A 17026-nucleotide genomic window follows, 5' to 3' on the forward strand; every position below is an offset into this window, starting at 1 on the left:
TTACTCTTTGCATTTGTTCCTCTAGCTATGCAGAAGTGCGAGCAGAGCGAAGGAGAGAACTTGGGCTGGAGGAATCAAATTCTGAAATGGCCTCCTCATCCATTAAGGTAGCGGTCTGAATATTGTAATGCGGGCCACTAGTATATACCATTGAGAACTGTTGTTTTGATTTAGAAAGGTGGATCAGGAGATGGTTGAGGAGGAGCTTGGAAAACCTTTCATCGTCCTTGGCCTCCTTATAACTATCCTAGATGGTCCGGTGTGTGCGTCCGAGATGAATTGTCAGCACCCAAAGTATTCAGCACCCCATTCAGCACAATTCTGAAAATAATTGAATAGCCCCATTTCTTATCAAAGAAACAAGTTACAGAAAATTCATTATAACCTCATTGTATGGTGGTGTTGTGTAGTTTAATGTGGGACATTAATACTTCTTTAAGTCAATGTGCTGCTCGCTGTGAGGCGAGATTATATGAAGATGACAGTACTGTTAAAACAAATGCAAAAAAGGAAGAAATGCCATAGAAGGAAATGGAAGTCACTTTACAGTGATACTTTGTGATTTGTAAGCATCCAGTCTGTTTATAGAGCTTAACTACCTTTATCATCATTATTCCATGTTCTTAGGTAATTTCTGGTTAAACTGCAAATTTATACACTTTAAGTGAGTTTAAATGTGATGCATTGATTAATTGATAAAGCCTTTTTGTCAAATAATTTCTAATTTATATATTTATTTACTGCATGAAGCATGCAATACAGTTATACTGTAGCTATCTAAATTCTTAAAACAACTTATAAATCAGTGTCTCCACTGTTTCTGGCCTAGTCTGTACTTTCAACAGTTTCTTGATTATTTTTGTCACACCTGGGACAGGTTGGGCACTTGCTGGACAATGAAAAAAATTACAACGGGTCATTTCTGTCTTTGTTATTTGTCTGTGTTTCCATGGTAATGTCTTAAAGAGAAATCTGAAGCTGCATGTCCTGTTGCCTTGGAAACCTTTCTCACTGTGCATTGTAGTTGAAAATGATAAAAAATCTCTTGAGGTTGAATTAAGAGGCTGGGATATGGCCTATATAAGGAGCTAGACCTATATGACCTATATGTAATGCAAACCTATGTCCAAGCTGATGTTTGGGCATACCACTTGTTTAGAGGCTTCTCTAAACAAGTGGTTGCAGTGCGGTGACGTCACAGCCCTCCCTGCGCATAACAGGGAACTCAGCTGCCTGGGCTGAGGGAGGTCTCCTTCAGCTCAGCCGGCTGGTTCTCTGTTGCGTGACGCCAGAGACCCGGGTTCGCGCCCAGGTAGTGAGGGACGAACCGGCAGGGTGGAGTGGCAAGGGAACGAGCCCGCGTAGAACTGCAATGGTCATTCTGAGTTTCAAATAATGCCTCACCAAAAGGATTTGGTTGTCCATAACATGACAGTTAATGTTTCGTTTCATTTGCAGCCTACGCATGCTGACGCAGCTACCCGCCTGAACTATGACAGTAATCAGAGTTATCATCTCTGTTGATGAAAGGAGTGATATGTATTTTATGCTCCTGTTTGGAAAATAATGTCTTTGAAACAGAAACTAGGAGTTTGTTTTAGTAGCAGACATTGACATGCATTGTATCGCTAAAGTATAGCCATCTGCTAAATGTAATACATTAAATGTAAGTCTAGCCCTGAATCTCAATTGTAATATTTTTACAGATTTATGTAAAAGTAATAGTTGTAAGCATAACATGGAAAAAGAGTGAGTATGATGAGCTATTCAAACTGCCTACAGATGCAGCAAATGCTTAATTTTCTACACTACCCAGTTCAACCCTTTATTACATTGCAGGGGTAGACATGCTTTCATCATGTCTGGGTGATAAGTCTGGTTAGTGATGGTCTCTCGGCACATTAGGTTGCTTGTGATCCGTGACTGAAAGCTCTGAGTAATAATAATTTGAGTCCTGCTCTCATTAGGCCATCATGGAGCGCTCACACTGATCGTTACGTCCTTGTCTAATTGTAGAGCCACGAGGTGTACCCTGACGTGCATCAGGAGGTGCCGAGGGAGCGAGCCAGCGGCAGCCAAGCCCAATCTCTGTCCTCTCACAGCTCGCACAAGTCCTCACACACGGCCCTTTCGGACTCGGCATGTACGTGCCAGCCCAGCCTTTCCTCTTACAATCTGATGCAAGTTGATCTGTGTGACTGTGAGAGAGGGTTCATTAAATGTATTGATTGAATTGATTAAATGGATTCATTGATTACACCCTGGTCTTTGAAATCAGTTTTGAAGCTTTGAAATTATTTTTAGTGCGTCATTTTGAAATCAACTTTCCCTGAACTTAAAATCGTAAACGCTGTACATAAAACAGCGTGTTTTGTAACGGAAGTTCACAGCTGTTCATTTCAAGATATGAGTTTTTATTAGTACTACCATGAAACACATGGCTTATTTTGAGAAAACCAGTGATATTTTTGCTAGCATTGTGCATGTGGTTTAAAACACTTTACAACAAAGCTCTGGAGCTATATGCTTATTGCTTTTTGACACAACTGTAAGACAATATTGTACTCCATTGTCAGGCCCTTGTAGCATCATAGTAGTGGCCTTTCTATTACATAATAAAATGAAACAAAATAATTATTGTTCTTTGTCATTGAACGCAGCAAACTCTTCAATCAGGTACACAGAAACAAGTACGCCCTCCCGCCAGTCCATGGGGGCAGAAAAGCCTGCTTCAAGAATTCAGCCTAGCAGTTCTAAGGTAATTTCATATACAAAATGTCCTCAAAGAAGAAAATGTGAAATAATAATAGTAGGGATTTTTCTGAAATGTAGGTACGCTTCTTAGTTAATATGTTCTCTTGCTCAAATTTTTTTTTTCTTTAGCGTTTTAAGACTAGAATCATTAACCTTCATCCTGAAGATTATTTACATACAGTACCAACGAACAAAAGTGCATCAGTTCAAAAGCTGATTGGAACCTGTCCATGGCTTGTTTTGTTAATACCTATTGTGATACTAGCAGATACAAGAGAAAGACATGGACACTTACAGTTATAAAAGAAAACTTTATAAAGAACACTCTTTCCACACTACTTTTAATTTGTCTGAGATTAAACAGATAAAGGCCTGCCTAGCTTTTAATGGTTTTATGGAAGTGCAGACATTCATTTCCTTTTTCTCAGAAAACAATCCAAAGGCTGTGCAATAATTAATCCTTATCATTTGTTAAGCCGTGTTAACTTTTCGGTTGATCTCTGTCAGTTTAATCCATGACTGTAAAAGAACTGCCATAGATTAATTCAGTGAAATGCTAGCTCTGTAGCATTTCACTGTCTCCGTCTGATTATTTAACCTCAATACTTCCTCTGGTTTTTACTGAGTGCAAGAAGATGACTCTTGTTTTGTTTCCTTTTCCTCTCAGACTTTGGTACCCAGCCAGACCGCTTCTGAAATTCTTCCTCAGCAACATGTACCACCATCTCCGGCTTCCAGTCAGCACTCTCTCATGGTTCGTTTGTAGTTAAGCTCATTTTATAGTCAAGAGCACCGGTAAAAGTGCCACCCTCGCACATAGTTGTCGTTTTAGACAGTAAGGAAATGAGTAGAGTGTTTTACATCATTTTCACTGTAGAAACAGGCAGGAAGTTGTTGTTGTTTCATAGGTGAAACGTCGGATCACAACACTCCCAAAAACTGTGGCTTATAGTAACAACAATCAACCAATTGGCGATTGAAACATGTTTTTCTACATACAGCTGGAAGTAAAAGATTGAAATTAAATTGTCTAGGACATTTTCTGCATTTTCTTTCGCACCTCATGAACAATTTAATTATCTTTTATCTTTTTGTACAACACCTGGATATTTGCAGGATTTGTATTTGTTTGAGTTAAATCTGTCGTTTCAGTGGATCCACTCAAGAGTGCCTTAGATTGTTCTTAATAATCATTGTTTTTCTAATTAAACATTCAGACTGTCATTGAGAGACACGGGCAAAGAGAAAAAATAGGAACATAAAAAACTGTAAAGGAGAATGATCAACGGTAATAAACAAGTTTCCTTCACGCACACATGGAGGTTGGTGCTCATGCTGTGTCTGTGGTTCTTGGGGTTTCAGCAGCCGATGTACCAGTTCCCACCCCAGCTGGGGGTGATGCACCAGCTGAAAGAGCAGCTGGAGGAGCGAACTCGGATTCTACAGGCTGACATCAAGACACAACAGCAGGAGTTGCATGTGATCAAGGAACAACTGCAGCTTGTAAACAACTCTAATCTGCAGGTAACATTCAATTCTGAAGACAATTATTTCCCATCAAACTCATCACAGCAACCTACCTCTTGTGCAGAGCAAGTCATCACAGCTGATGATCTCCAGCTGCTTCAGAACAGCACACTATACTGTATTTATACAGTATCGAAGATGCAACCATCTCTTTAGTGGGAATCCTCTTTCGCCCTCTTTCAGTATATCTTTCCTGTAACAAACCTTGCTGACAGAGGAACTGAACATATGGTCAAAGGAATCATGACTTTAGTAATAATCGTAACAGAAATGTTTTACTCATATTAAAATAACTTCAATGGCTGTCTGTTATAAAATATGTATGTTATTACCTCATTCCTGTACTATTTTACTACAGCAATCAAAATTAATCAAAAGTCTTTAAATTTAAGTTTTCTGTCTGTATTGACGGACCTAGAGCTTTCAAATTCTATTCTGTGCTACGAAGAGGAGTTGAGCTACATTGAAATGTTGAGCAACAAAACTGCCTTGAAAAGTACAATTTGATTGAGTAAAACAGATGGTGATATTTAAGTAATGAAATCTACTGCAAGTAAGAAAAACTGAACATGCCTTGAAAGTAGACCAGACCTCCCCAAGATTAGACTTCAAAATACTGAAAGGCTGGGGTCGTGAGTGGTTTAACTAGTAAAAGTTCTTACTCATGGCACAAGTTGTGCCCTGTGGCCTAGCCTTTCAGTTTAAACCATGGCCGAGTCACTAGTAGATTTTGACCTGGACTCTGAGTGTCAACATGGAGTTGCTTAGACCCTCTTGGCTTTTGGTGAAACAGCAACCCCTTCAACTTAAGAAGCATCAGCAGGCTTTCCGTGATGTCAAGGAGAGACAAACTCCTCTAGTCTGCAATATTTTCTGATGGAGATTAATCTATATCAGAATATGTGATACAGTATATATCAGATATCACTACATCTGCTTTTTTAAATCTTTCTCCAGATGTTGTTGCAGCAACCCGCTCCTGTGGGATTTAGCTCAGCGCAACACCAAGGGCCTGGAAGGTCCAGCCAGCCACAGCAGCAGCAGCAATCAGGGGTTATCAGGCAGGCATCTGGTCACTCCAAACAGCCTCTAATGGGATCTGAGCACCTCTGCAGACCACACAGTTCCTCGCCACACTCACTCATGAGGGAACCCAGCACACCCTCTCCACAGGTAAAAGGCCAGGGGGCCTCTCAAGCCAGCTCTTTGTGTTGAAACCCACAACCTTTGATGGGGTAATCACTGTTACCAGGCAACAACCCACACAATTTTGAACCAAGTTTTTTCTCACCTCGTATCACCATAGTAACTTTCTCACTCATCCATTTTGATGTTATTGAAAATCAATTTCCAGGTTCGTATTTCCCCTTTAGTTAAAAGCTGTTTTGTTCTACCATAAAAACAAGGTAAATAGTGACCTTCCTATTTTTATTGAGCTGTGGTGCTTATTATATTCTAAAATTAGAACAGAAAATTGTTTTGGTTTTTCATGACCTAAGCACACTTTCTTAATAAATTGTACTAGTGATTTTACTTATCTCTTATATGTAACAGTCTAATTATATGAGTTGTTTTACATATGTTTCCTAATGCCAGGCATTACTACAGACTGTTGCCCATACTGTAGTTGAAAAATAAATAAGCTTTTCTTCACCTTGTAAAATGGTGAGACAGTTTAACTTGACTGAAGGAGTAAGGTCATGTGAGGTGATGCACTTAAGTTGAATAGTGTAGATAATTTTAATGTTTGTATTTCCTTACTTTTGCTTTTATTTTGATAAATGGAGGGCATAATCTTCTGGAGTTTTATACAAATCCAGAAAGTTTAAGACAAATGCCTCAAGTTATTTTTCTAAACGTGTACTTTTTCCCTTTTATTTTCTAAACAGATTTAAATTAAGACATAAAACAATAAAATCTTTTCCTCTGCAAGTTTTCCTGATTTTGGTGCAACAAAGTTCATTAACCAATGGGTTATCCCTTTTTAAAAAACGACAACAAGCCCTTTCCCCTTCAGAAAATGCCACCAGTTCAACACATTGTATTTCACACATCATCTTTGTTTTGAGCAGTATTGGCTGCCCTCATGTTTTTTGGTGATATGTACATGCCAATGCAATTACCACAGTGTTTTTAGCATCATTAGTTCTGTAGTAGATATGGAATCCTATTCCCTGGGGACCTCCTGGACTATATAGACCAAATGTCATAGCTGTTTGCAAACCAACCATCCTTTGGCTAGATCAGCAATTTAGTTCTGCTCTACTAAGCAAGTCATGCTGTACATTGTGGAATGACAAAAGCATTTTTAATGCAGCAACTTGAATAATTAAACTCTCAGCAGGCATTTATTTCCAGTATTTTGGTGCTGAAATCACAATCTGGTTGCTTTGGCCAAGTTCTGTTAGAACCTTTTATTGATTTAGTGAACGGGGTAGATTTTATTCATTAAAGCAATATAACAAAACGTGAGCTCCTCCTTTCAAGATTATTTTTTATTCTTGTCTCTATTGTTAGTTTTTGAAATGTGAATGGAATATTTTTCTCCTCCTTTTGCTATAAATGAACGTCAGACCTTTGCCACCAACAATTCCGAGTTTACTGCTTTGTTGTATTCGACAACGACGCCAAAAAGCTTGGGGTAGAGGATTACAGAATTCACTTTATTTTTCTCATCACTCTTTATAGCCTAAGGAATGTTAATTATGCCCTGCAGGTGGTATTTGAAACATTATATTGTGTTAAAGGTATCAGGAAACCTATTTAGCTAATTATCCAGCAGAGGTGTGACATAATGTATCTTCCTTGGATGCTAGAAATTAAAATTAATGATAGTTAAGAACATAAAATAGATTACACATCACATAATACCATATGTGTAATCTTGCTCATTTGGAAGTGTAGTAGCTAGGTGTAGCTAGGATTTTGGCCTTTTTGTAGCAGGCCAGAATTTGGCCCATGGCACCCACAACACTGTAAATTTCAAATTGTTCACACTTAATTAATTCAGTTGTAACCCATGTCCTTATTATTATGGACCCCTGAGCTGACTTTTTAAAAATACCTAAGGGTTTTTCATACTGAGGTTAAGTCTGTCAATTGCCTTTGTTTAGGGACTAAAGAGGCTTAGTTCCTTGACTCTCTTTGTAAGTGACAGTCCCATAAAACAATAAATCATTCTTGTGGCTCTTATTACAACTGTCTCTAAGGCTATGATATCCTTTTATTATGACTAAACACAAATACAGTGTTTTATATGATCTCCTTATACACCCATATTCCTTTCATATTCAATATGGCTTCCTGCAGCTCAGAATTACCCATGTAATATCTGTAGTGTATATTCCTACTTCCTGCCTGAATTGCTTTTCTCCTGTCAAGATGAAATTACGACACGAAATTTGAGTGAATCCACACTTATGGCATGTGGCACCCCTTCAAGGAATTTCTATTAAAAAAATAGAATGTATCAAAGTTTTTCAGACTGGAATGAAGCTGCCCAATGAAAAGCAAGGTTAAATAAATTATATAATAAATGCTAAATCTTGTGAATGTGAAAATGGAACAACTTCATGAGTCTTCATTTTAGATGTATACTTTAAAAATTTGCAAAATTTGCAAAAAAAATTAAATTTCTTTAAAATTAGTACTTGCTTATTGCCGCCTATCTTTATCACACATACTTCAGTCAATACAGAGTCTAGCCAAGTGGCTGCTGAGCAGATTCTACACTCATCATATATTAGATGATGTACAGTGCATGGTTGTATATGGACCTTAAAAGAGAGGTTCGCATGTTCTGTTTCTTTTTTACAGGTTGCTCTGGTTTCCTCCCACTTTACAAAGACATACTGGCTTTAAATTATGCTTGTGTGTGCGCATGTGTGTCCCTGCAGGGTGTCAAATATAGGAGTTGGTCTTCCTGTGTTCTAGACCCTTGGGTTACTCTCAGCTGTTCTTTGACCCTTACCAGGAAGAAGCAATTTTCTGATAAGAGCTGAATGTTTAAATGACCATGAATTTTATTTTTTCCCGTCATTGATTCGTTTTTAACGATCTTAGTCATGGTCTTTTGTCCTCCATCCTAACAAAGCCATTTTAATATGGGTTATGAAATGTCCTAAAATAATGATGAAGAACTAATTCATTATGTATACTGTAATAATTTCAGTTTCAAGTACAATAGTAATAAGATTGCATTCCTCACCTATTCCCTGATCAATACAAGATACGGACCATGATGCTATGCAAGGTTTCTACCAGAGGACACAAAGAACCCACATTAGACTTACTCATTACCATTTCCCTTTTGACCACATATTTTTCGCCCTCTCCCAGGTCCAGCAGAGAGCCATCCATGGGAGTCAGATGCAGCCGTCCAGTCTGCCAGTGCAGACCCATGCTAGCCTGACGATGCCACTTTACAGCAACCCCATGATGTTCTCACAGACCAGTTCCCGGCAAGCACAGTTGCCAGTGTCTCAGGATGTGAGCCAGCAACACTCGGATGCTGACTTCAACCAGGACAGACAATTACGGTTTGTTTGCTTGTTTTTTCATTACCCATTAGAACTGCAGGGACTTAACTGCCCTTGATTGTTTTGCATTGAGCATAAATATTTGGCTCATCTAGGCTTTGATGAAAAACAGTGGGGACAACAGTTTTGGTGAACATCTTCAAAGATGTAAGTCAGAATGTCGTGAGGTCTTTGTTTGACAGCAGCATCACCACTTTGTAGCCAGGTGTTGTCACATCTGAGGAGCATAGCAAGGTTGAGCCTGATCAGTACTGGGATGGTTGACATCTGAAGTAGGGCTGACGAATTCTGGTTCTGGAGGGCTGATGTCTCTTCGGGTTTTCATTCCACTTCAGCTTCTCAGAAGCTACATGAAGTAGTTTCAGGCTTAGTTGTTTTCAGGCTTTAATTGTTGCAGTTTACTAGCTTCTCCCTGGTGTTCAGGTTTAGGGCCATGACTAGGACTGGACAGCCCTGCTCTAAAGAAAAGCAGGTTGCTGCCGTAAATGGTTGGTTGGTATGTGGTCCATCTCTTCGGATATAAGATGGAATTTTCTTTTTGTAAGGAGCCTATACTGTGAAAGAGGCGGTGTGGTTTCACAAAGGGAATCTATGGGTGGGTTGGAAATGGATGTATTTGAGAAGACATTCTTTCCTGTATTTCAAAAACAGATCGTGCTTTTGTCTTACAAAAATGGATATTGGTTTATAGTGCTTAGTTTTGCAACGGGTTTCAAACATTAAAGCTGTGAAAAAGGTGGAGCACAGGGGCATGATTGATCAAGACTTTCTGCTTCATCCACAGCATGCTGCTCAATCAGCCAATTCAACCATTAATGCCAGACAGCAGTGGAAGTGGACAGCCCTCACAGTGCAATACAGCAATGCAGCAAACCAAGTGAGTATTACATGTGTAGAGATCAACACCCCAAGAGTTAAAGATTAATGCCTTTAAACTCTGTCTGACTTGTCTAAATAGGTGTTCCGAAATGGATTGTAAAAATTGTTCTAAATATCAGTTTATGTGTTTAATTTATACCTTTATGAGTATTTGTATTTGGAATTTAGCATAAAATAGTCCTTTGAAATATGCTTGAAAGCATACTTTTATGATTTGTGGTTTGATGTTTATGGTTGCATTGTTGCATGTTCTGTTGACATCCCTGGAAACGTCTATATATAATATGTAACTTCCTCAGGAAGGAATGTGAAGATGCTAAAGAGACCAAATGACTCTCAATATATTAAATGCAAATTATGTGGGAAATACTATAGATTTTATTAACTATCCTTCTTTTCAGATACACACTCGACCAGCAGATGGTGACCCCTTCATTACCACTGCAGCAGATGAACTGTAGTGCTGTTATAGTCCCATCCCCTGTGTTCACATCACCCATCATGATTCCGCACAACAGCTTTATTACCCATCAAGCACAGCCTGCCTATCATCAGCAGCCTCCTGTGTCACAGCAGTCACTTCAGCTCCAGCAGCACCATCAGTTCTTTCAGGTAACACCATAACCTCGCTAATGTTTGCTTTGAGAAAAATCAGATGTGAAAAGCCAGGTCCTTAATCGATTTCATGTGGCCGAGATCTTTGAAATTGTACCGTGGTTCATAATCTGCTTCGTCTTGTCAACAGATGCAGCCTCCTGGGTTGTTACATAGTGGACAGACTCAGACTCTCTTCCACACCACTCATCTACCACAGCAAAGCACCATAGGATACAGCCAACAGCAGTCACAACAGCAGCAGCAGCAACCACAACAACAGCAGCTCCACCATTCTCAGAACCAGACTGGCAGCCTTTCAGACATGCGAAACATGCTGCTTCCCCGGTAGCCACAGAGGAATAGGAATGTGGCGGAGAACATTACAGTTCCTCTGACAGGATTCAAAGGGATGCCTGGAGCATCAGTAGCTTGTGGCGCTAATGGGCCCCAGTATGAAGGCCAAAACTGCTGCCCCCTGGTGGCAAACAGAGCTATGAAATCTGTCTTTGGTGGCCTTACACTGGATAAGGTACTGCCTTTTTATGCATTTAACTATTCTATTTTTGTATTACACATGTTCTGTGTACTGTGGGCAAAAGCTACCAAGACAGGTCCCTGCTTTTCAAGCATAACCTCTGGCCAGTGCAGCCCAAATTGGAGTGCAGAAGCGCTTCAAAGGCCATTTCTATTCATGCGCTGGGGCCACACGCTGTGTGAAACAGAAACAGAAATGGCACTTGCCTGAAGCTGGGTATGAAAAAGGAAATGTTCTGGGTATTTTCTTGAGGTGGGATGAGCTCTATCAATAGCTAAGTGGGCCGTAATATTGGCAAGGCTCCAGTGTCTGTCCTGGAAGTCTAACAGTAAGCGGAAATGGACCCTGTTAATTGCCCTGGCATAAAGGTGCTAAATCCTGAGCACTTCATTTCATAGAATGCTGCGGTATTACTGACAAGAATATCAAGCTGCACTACCTTGGGTTTGTATAAGAAGACAACATATTTGGGCATTAAAGAAGAGTTTTTAAGGAGCCAAGTACTCTTGAGACCTCAGAGAACTAGCATAAATGACAGTCTTTTTCACAGTATTATGCGATGGTAGTATTGAGCACATATGAACACTACTGACAACACTTCTAGATATTTAACATTAGTCTGTTCAAAGTCACTAGAAAAATGTATCTGTTAAAGTTTTCACCTTTCAAAAGACAGAAGCCCATTTTTAAAATTTAGTTAATAGATTTTACCCTTACCGAGGGTAAGGGTTAAGGCTTAAGATTTGCAAAGTATGTCATCCAAGTCAATTTCTCAGTTGTGTTTTGGCTACAATGCTTTTGCTGTTGGAAAAATATAAAACATTAGTCCCCTTCTTAACAGCATTTTAAAAAACCTGATTTTCTCATTTTTAAAGCCAGAAGAAAAATACAGTTTTATTTACAAAACATAATGTATGCTCTGCATGATGAGTCTGCAGTAATGTGGGTGTTCAAGCTGGCTGCTAACTCAAGGTGCTTCTTTTCCAGTTGTATAGCAAAGCAAAAATATTCAATTGTTTTTCTTAATGACAACAAATAGAAAAATGTTTAATTTTATGTAACGTAATCCTGGATGGAGAGGACAGTTCTTGGTAACAAGAGATTTACTCTGGTCTTAACACTATATTCATTCCACCTTCACTTTTCAGAGACATAAGGTACTGCTGTGATATTGTATTCCTGGTGAAGGCAACCTTTTCTTTAAGATGGCATATCTGCCTCTCAACTGATTTTTCTAGGTCGGTAGTTTTTGCCACTATAGTATTTTATGTAAACCTATTGAACACTTGGGCTGAGCGATATACAAGTGTATGGCATGTTATTATATAGGGAGATGATAGCAGTCACTTGGTACAAAAAAAGATTACAGTAACTTTACTGCTGTGGTAAATTTATCATAATACTATTACTATATTTTGAAAAGTTGTGGATCAGTCAGGAGCAATGACAGAACTTTCTGTTATGTTATATGTAATTCACTCTCATTTATGTGTCCTTTGAATAAATCTGCAGGCCCTGCACATAAAGAGACATCAGCCAGCCACTTGACCATGAATTTCACAACAGCCTGCTTTATGATGGAAGGTTCTAATAATAATTTATAGAAAAGTAACAGTAACAAAATTGGTGCTTGTCATTATTTTTGTACATCCATTTATGTAGTTGTGCATTTATACTGAAGAGTAGAATTGAACTCTAATTCTACTCTGTGTGAATAGGGGACAAAATCAAGTCTGTCATATTTCTCCTAGTTGTCAGGCCTTGATGTACTAGTCTTTAAAATGGCACAATTTGTTGATTAAATCCATTAAAGTCATATTAGAAATAGTCTAACCTTTTCCTAACGCATTACATTGAACTGTATGAATAGGGAAAAGCAGGTGGTAAAGGAAAAAAAAAACACTTTAAAAGTCATTAAATTATAATGTTATCATAATCCAGCCATCAATGTAAATGTTGCAAATGTAGTGATAATTGTTGAAGGCACTTGGACAAGCCACTGGGTTTTTAAATGTATTTCAATATGCTTAAAAAAAACCTAAATATTTACAAATGACAAAAGGCCACATCTAGTCTTCATAATACTAGGTAGCAGCAGCCTTTGAGTGGTTTTTGAAAAAAATATGTGCTAAAATTAATTTTACACTACAGTCTTTCATTTCCAGTAAGGTGTTGCAATGAATTCAAGCTCCTAAGTTGCTCAACCAATAATTGTGCTCATTTGGAGCAATGATTGAGCACATTTTGGTATCTGTAAGATTTATAACCTAAATAAAAGTAAAAACTAATTATTCTGCAAAGACATTGACATAAGGAAACTTTACATAACAAATATTAAAGAATCTCCAGTTTCATTGATAATATTCTACAATTGTATTGCAATCGCAGAGGAGCTCCTTCTTCAAGTATAGTGTCTTTCTTTTCAGCTTTCTACCAAAAGAAAAACTTTCAGATTTTTTATAGCTTTCACTTGCATCGACTATGTTAATTACAAAGTGTTGCCACTGCTGTGCTGGAACTATTTTAGTGTTTATATGTAGTACACTATTGAATTAACACAGTGAGGTTACTGATCATGCACATTTCTGTAACTATACAAGGATTTGTCCACTATAGTGTCGTTATACAACTCTCCACTGCACACAACCAAAATAAGCCGTTGAGTGTTAAAATTGAAATTTGAATTATGGTGGCACTAGCAAAATACTGGCACATTTGTTTCTCTTTTGAAGTAATTAGTCGGGTTGACAGCTTAAAATACTCTGATTCATGCCATTGATTTGTTGAAGATATGCTATGTTTAAATTAATTTACCCATTGCCCAGGTTATTATAATAAATGTAGATAAACGTACTGTAAATGACATTTTCTAGAACTTTACTATTTATAGGTCCTATTGTACTGGTCCTTCACAGTAAAGCCTTTTTTTCCATTTTTTTTTACATAACCTAGAGGACTGTTATAATGTATGTACTTTTCAGTTGTTTTTATTTACCCTTAAGGTAAAAGGTTTAAAGAGAAGCTTATAAAAATATACATTTATAAATAATAAGGAAGTGTAAAGGTGTTATATATTTATTTGATATTCTAATGGATTTTCTAATGGAAAATCATTTTTTTTATTCAAAATGTATAAAGTTAATTTAGTTCGAGTTAAAAGTTCACACTACCCAGTCTTGTCCAGTAAGCCATTATTTTCTGGTGTGCAGTTTTGGACTGGATACTGTACTGTTTGTCACTAGTCCTTGTTTCCCTGTCATATATAGCCTGTTGACTGTGATGTTTAGTGTGTTAAGAGTTTAAAGATGGTGAAGCCACAGTTGTTAAATATTTATGCCCAGTGTTTCACTACTATTGTGTGCAATGTAGTTTTAAAAGCAAGAATGTTTAATTTATACTTTTAAAAAGATTTATTAGGCACTTATATATAAATGTAAAACTATATATAATGTAAACCAGGTACTGTGCAAACAAGATTTAAATATTTTTGTACAAATATTATCCGAAACATTCCTACTACCAATTATATCAGCTATATCTTTACAAAGGGTAAAATTTTGTATCCCATAGTAAGATAAGGTAATATTTTTGAATAATTTGGGAGTTATTAAATCAGTCTATTTTATCTTTACTGTGATATAAACACTGTAGACCTTCAAATAATAATACTGTGAACAAAATTATCAACTTTTGAGACCAGTACTCTTTAAATTTATTTGTATCCTGTACTTCAGAGATCTATATTTTGAGCAGGTCAACAACTCATATTAGAACAGCTCTGAACAATTATAATCTGGTATGACTGATATGAAAAGAGAATAGATAATAGAAAGCATAGTGTATTGTTGTTATTGAAAAATTAATGTTTTCTTCATCACACCTATCTCATACATTATTGGAAAGGTTCCTGAATGTCAGTCCAGTATACAATATACAAATATATAATATACAATTCAGTTTTATTTATAGTACATCATAAGACAAAAATAAATCAGTGAGGGATTAAAAGATAATTACCTGCAATTACCTAATTATTACTAATGCAGCATGGAGATATTTCCGACAAAGGAAAGGTGAAACTTTTGTCTTTAGATAATCACCCAAACCTGTGAGATCTCAATTCGTTAACAGTGCAGATGAAATAACAATAAAAAAACTAAAGAAAATATGAATTAACAGTTTTCTTTGGGCCACAGATATGTCCAACCATCTTGGGGGAAACTGTACATTAGGCATTATGTCTTGGTAATTGATAATCTTGGATACCAAATACAAGTAGAACAGTTTCTCCTTCAACCAGGACATTTTCCTAAAACAAAATCTAATATGAGCTTTCAGACCCTTATTTCTCAAATCAAAAATAAAAGATGATTAGAATTTGACATACCCTGCTTAGTTTAAAAAGATTGGTTTAAAATAACCATTCAAATTAAATGAAAAGGCCAAAAGAAAGTTGACAGACTGTGCACTCCATTGGGATTATTGTATGATTATTGATAATAGGAATGTTACCTAACAACAAAGGAGCTGTTATTAAAATGAAGCCAGTCCTTCACGAGTTACTAATCAGAGCTGTCTTACTTAATATCATTTTTATACCAATATTGCTCTTAGACTATTTGTTGTAAATAGAAACACCTGTTACCGCCTTCATAACTGAAGGTATGGAAGAAAAAAGCAATTGTAATTGTGGCTGACCTATTGGAGTCCATTTGAGTTTGTCTAGCTTTGACATGTGGGATTTAGCAAGTGAATACCCCTCACTGTGCAGTTTTTACATTCTCAGCGCACAACTTGCCGACAATCCAGAGAAATCATTTGTTCATTAAAAGCCAATTTTTGTGTTTGTTTTGTGTTGCTTCAGTATTAACTTTTTTTTTGGTCTCTGTTTCTTTGTATTTGTTTTATTAGATGAAATGGTGCAGATTTTCTTTCCGTTTTTGTAATACTGTTTGCCCCTGACTTCAGAATATGCACTTTTAAGTTTTAGACTCGTGGCCCCATTTATCAAAGATGATTGATGATAGTGAAATTTTTGTTATTTGTTATACTTGTCTATGTTATACAAGCTCTCAACCTGGATTGCAAATTGCCCATTACTTTTTTCTTTTTACTAGACTGGTACCTCACATTGTCCACACCCAAGCATAGTGTATTGTAATTGTAAAAAAACACAATCTTGATAAATGAGGCTCATGAGCTACATAAGAAGAAGCCTGGTACAAAATTACAGCCATTTCTGCCAAAATTCAGCAGAATCTACCTTGTAGATATTGTATCATATGGTGTACAAAATAATTTAGAATATATAGTAGTTTATTTTATATGACGTAAAATAGATTTAAATACGTTTATAAATGTTATATGATTTAAAAGAGAAAAACAAGTATTTTGTAACAGAATAATTATTGAAGTGTCTTATTGGAGGAGGTGCAGTCTTTCTATTGTTGAGGTCCGCAAGTCCACAAAATCAGTGATAGGCAACATACAGTATTGCTTGTCTCTTGCTGTACAGGTACCATCAAAATAAGCTTTAACATGTTAATATTGTTTAAAAGCTGTTTACATTCTGGAACAGGTGGAATATTAACTGTGGACAGCTGTTTACAGTGATGTTAAAATAATTTCAGAAGTTTAATTTGAATAATGTGGTTATATCTATAAAATAAATATTTCAGGAAGAAAGCATCTTGTGTTGCTTTGAAGTTTTATTTTTATAAGGTTTGTGTTAGTTTAAGAATTAGAAAAAGATCCGAGACCTATTTGTAACGAAATCAAGATAAATTGTGGCAGTATGCTTCCAAAATAAAGAAACCTGTTTACCTTTATGAATGCTATAAAAATAAACTCTTCAATTTACATATCACAAAGTGAAAACAAGAAATGGATCACTGAATCAATGGCCATAGAGAAACTATGTAAATATTTATATAAATCGAATTTAAAACATTTATTATTAGTTAACCATGTATGCAGCAATATTTTCTAAAAAAAACATTTGAAAATTGATAGTAGATGGTATTCAAGTGTACCATTAGCAGCGCTCCTGAAGTCTAATGCTGTCATATTGCTCAAGTAAACACCGAGCTGAATGAACTGAATGGAGGTTCACTTAATGAGAGACATTGCTTGACTCACTAATCACAGGGCAGGTGTGTACAGACTTATTACCTAGCTAAATTTGTAAATGGAAAAA

At 36.8% G+C, this 17026-nt stretch overlaps 1 protein-coding gene across 3 annotated transcripts in view; it reads left to right on the plus strand.

Annotated features, from left to right (window-relative positions):
• The window catches only part of npas2 (neuronal PAS domain protein 2), a 91377-nt gene extending 74859 nt beyond the window's left edge, over positions 1-16518 (plus strand). For all 3 annotated transcript variants that reach the window (XM_088596834.1, XM_088596835.1, XM_088596833.1), the window contains exons 13-22: positions 26-107; positions 2017-2143; positions 2661-2758; positions 3422-3508; positions 4117-4278; positions 5239-5454; positions 8620-8819; positions 9604-9696; positions 10100-10310; positions 10444-16518. In XM_088596834.1, coding sequence (XP_088452960.1) covers positions 26-107; positions 2017-2143; positions 2661-2758; positions 3422-3508; positions 4117-4278; positions 5239-5454; positions 8620-8819; positions 9604-9696; positions 10100-10310; positions 10444-10644 — 1477 coding nt within the window. In that variant the 3' untranslated portion in view covers positions 10645-16518. The remainder of the gene's footprint in view (positions 1-25; positions 108-2016; positions 2144-2660; positions 2759-3421; positions 3509-4116; positions 4279-5238; positions 5455-8619; positions 8820-9603; positions 9697-10099; positions 10311-10443) is intronic.
• Positions 16519-17026: the final 508 nt, after the last annotated feature.

This window comes from Lepisosteus platostomus, chromosome 10 (genome assembly GCF_059453375.1).
Source record: "Lepisosteus platostomus isolate fLepPlt1 chromosome 10, fLepPlt1.hap1, whole genome shotgun sequence".
NCBI classification, from domain to species: Eukaryota; Metazoa; Chordata; class Actinopteri; order Semionotiformes; family Lepisosteidae; genus Lepisosteus; species Lepisosteus platostomus.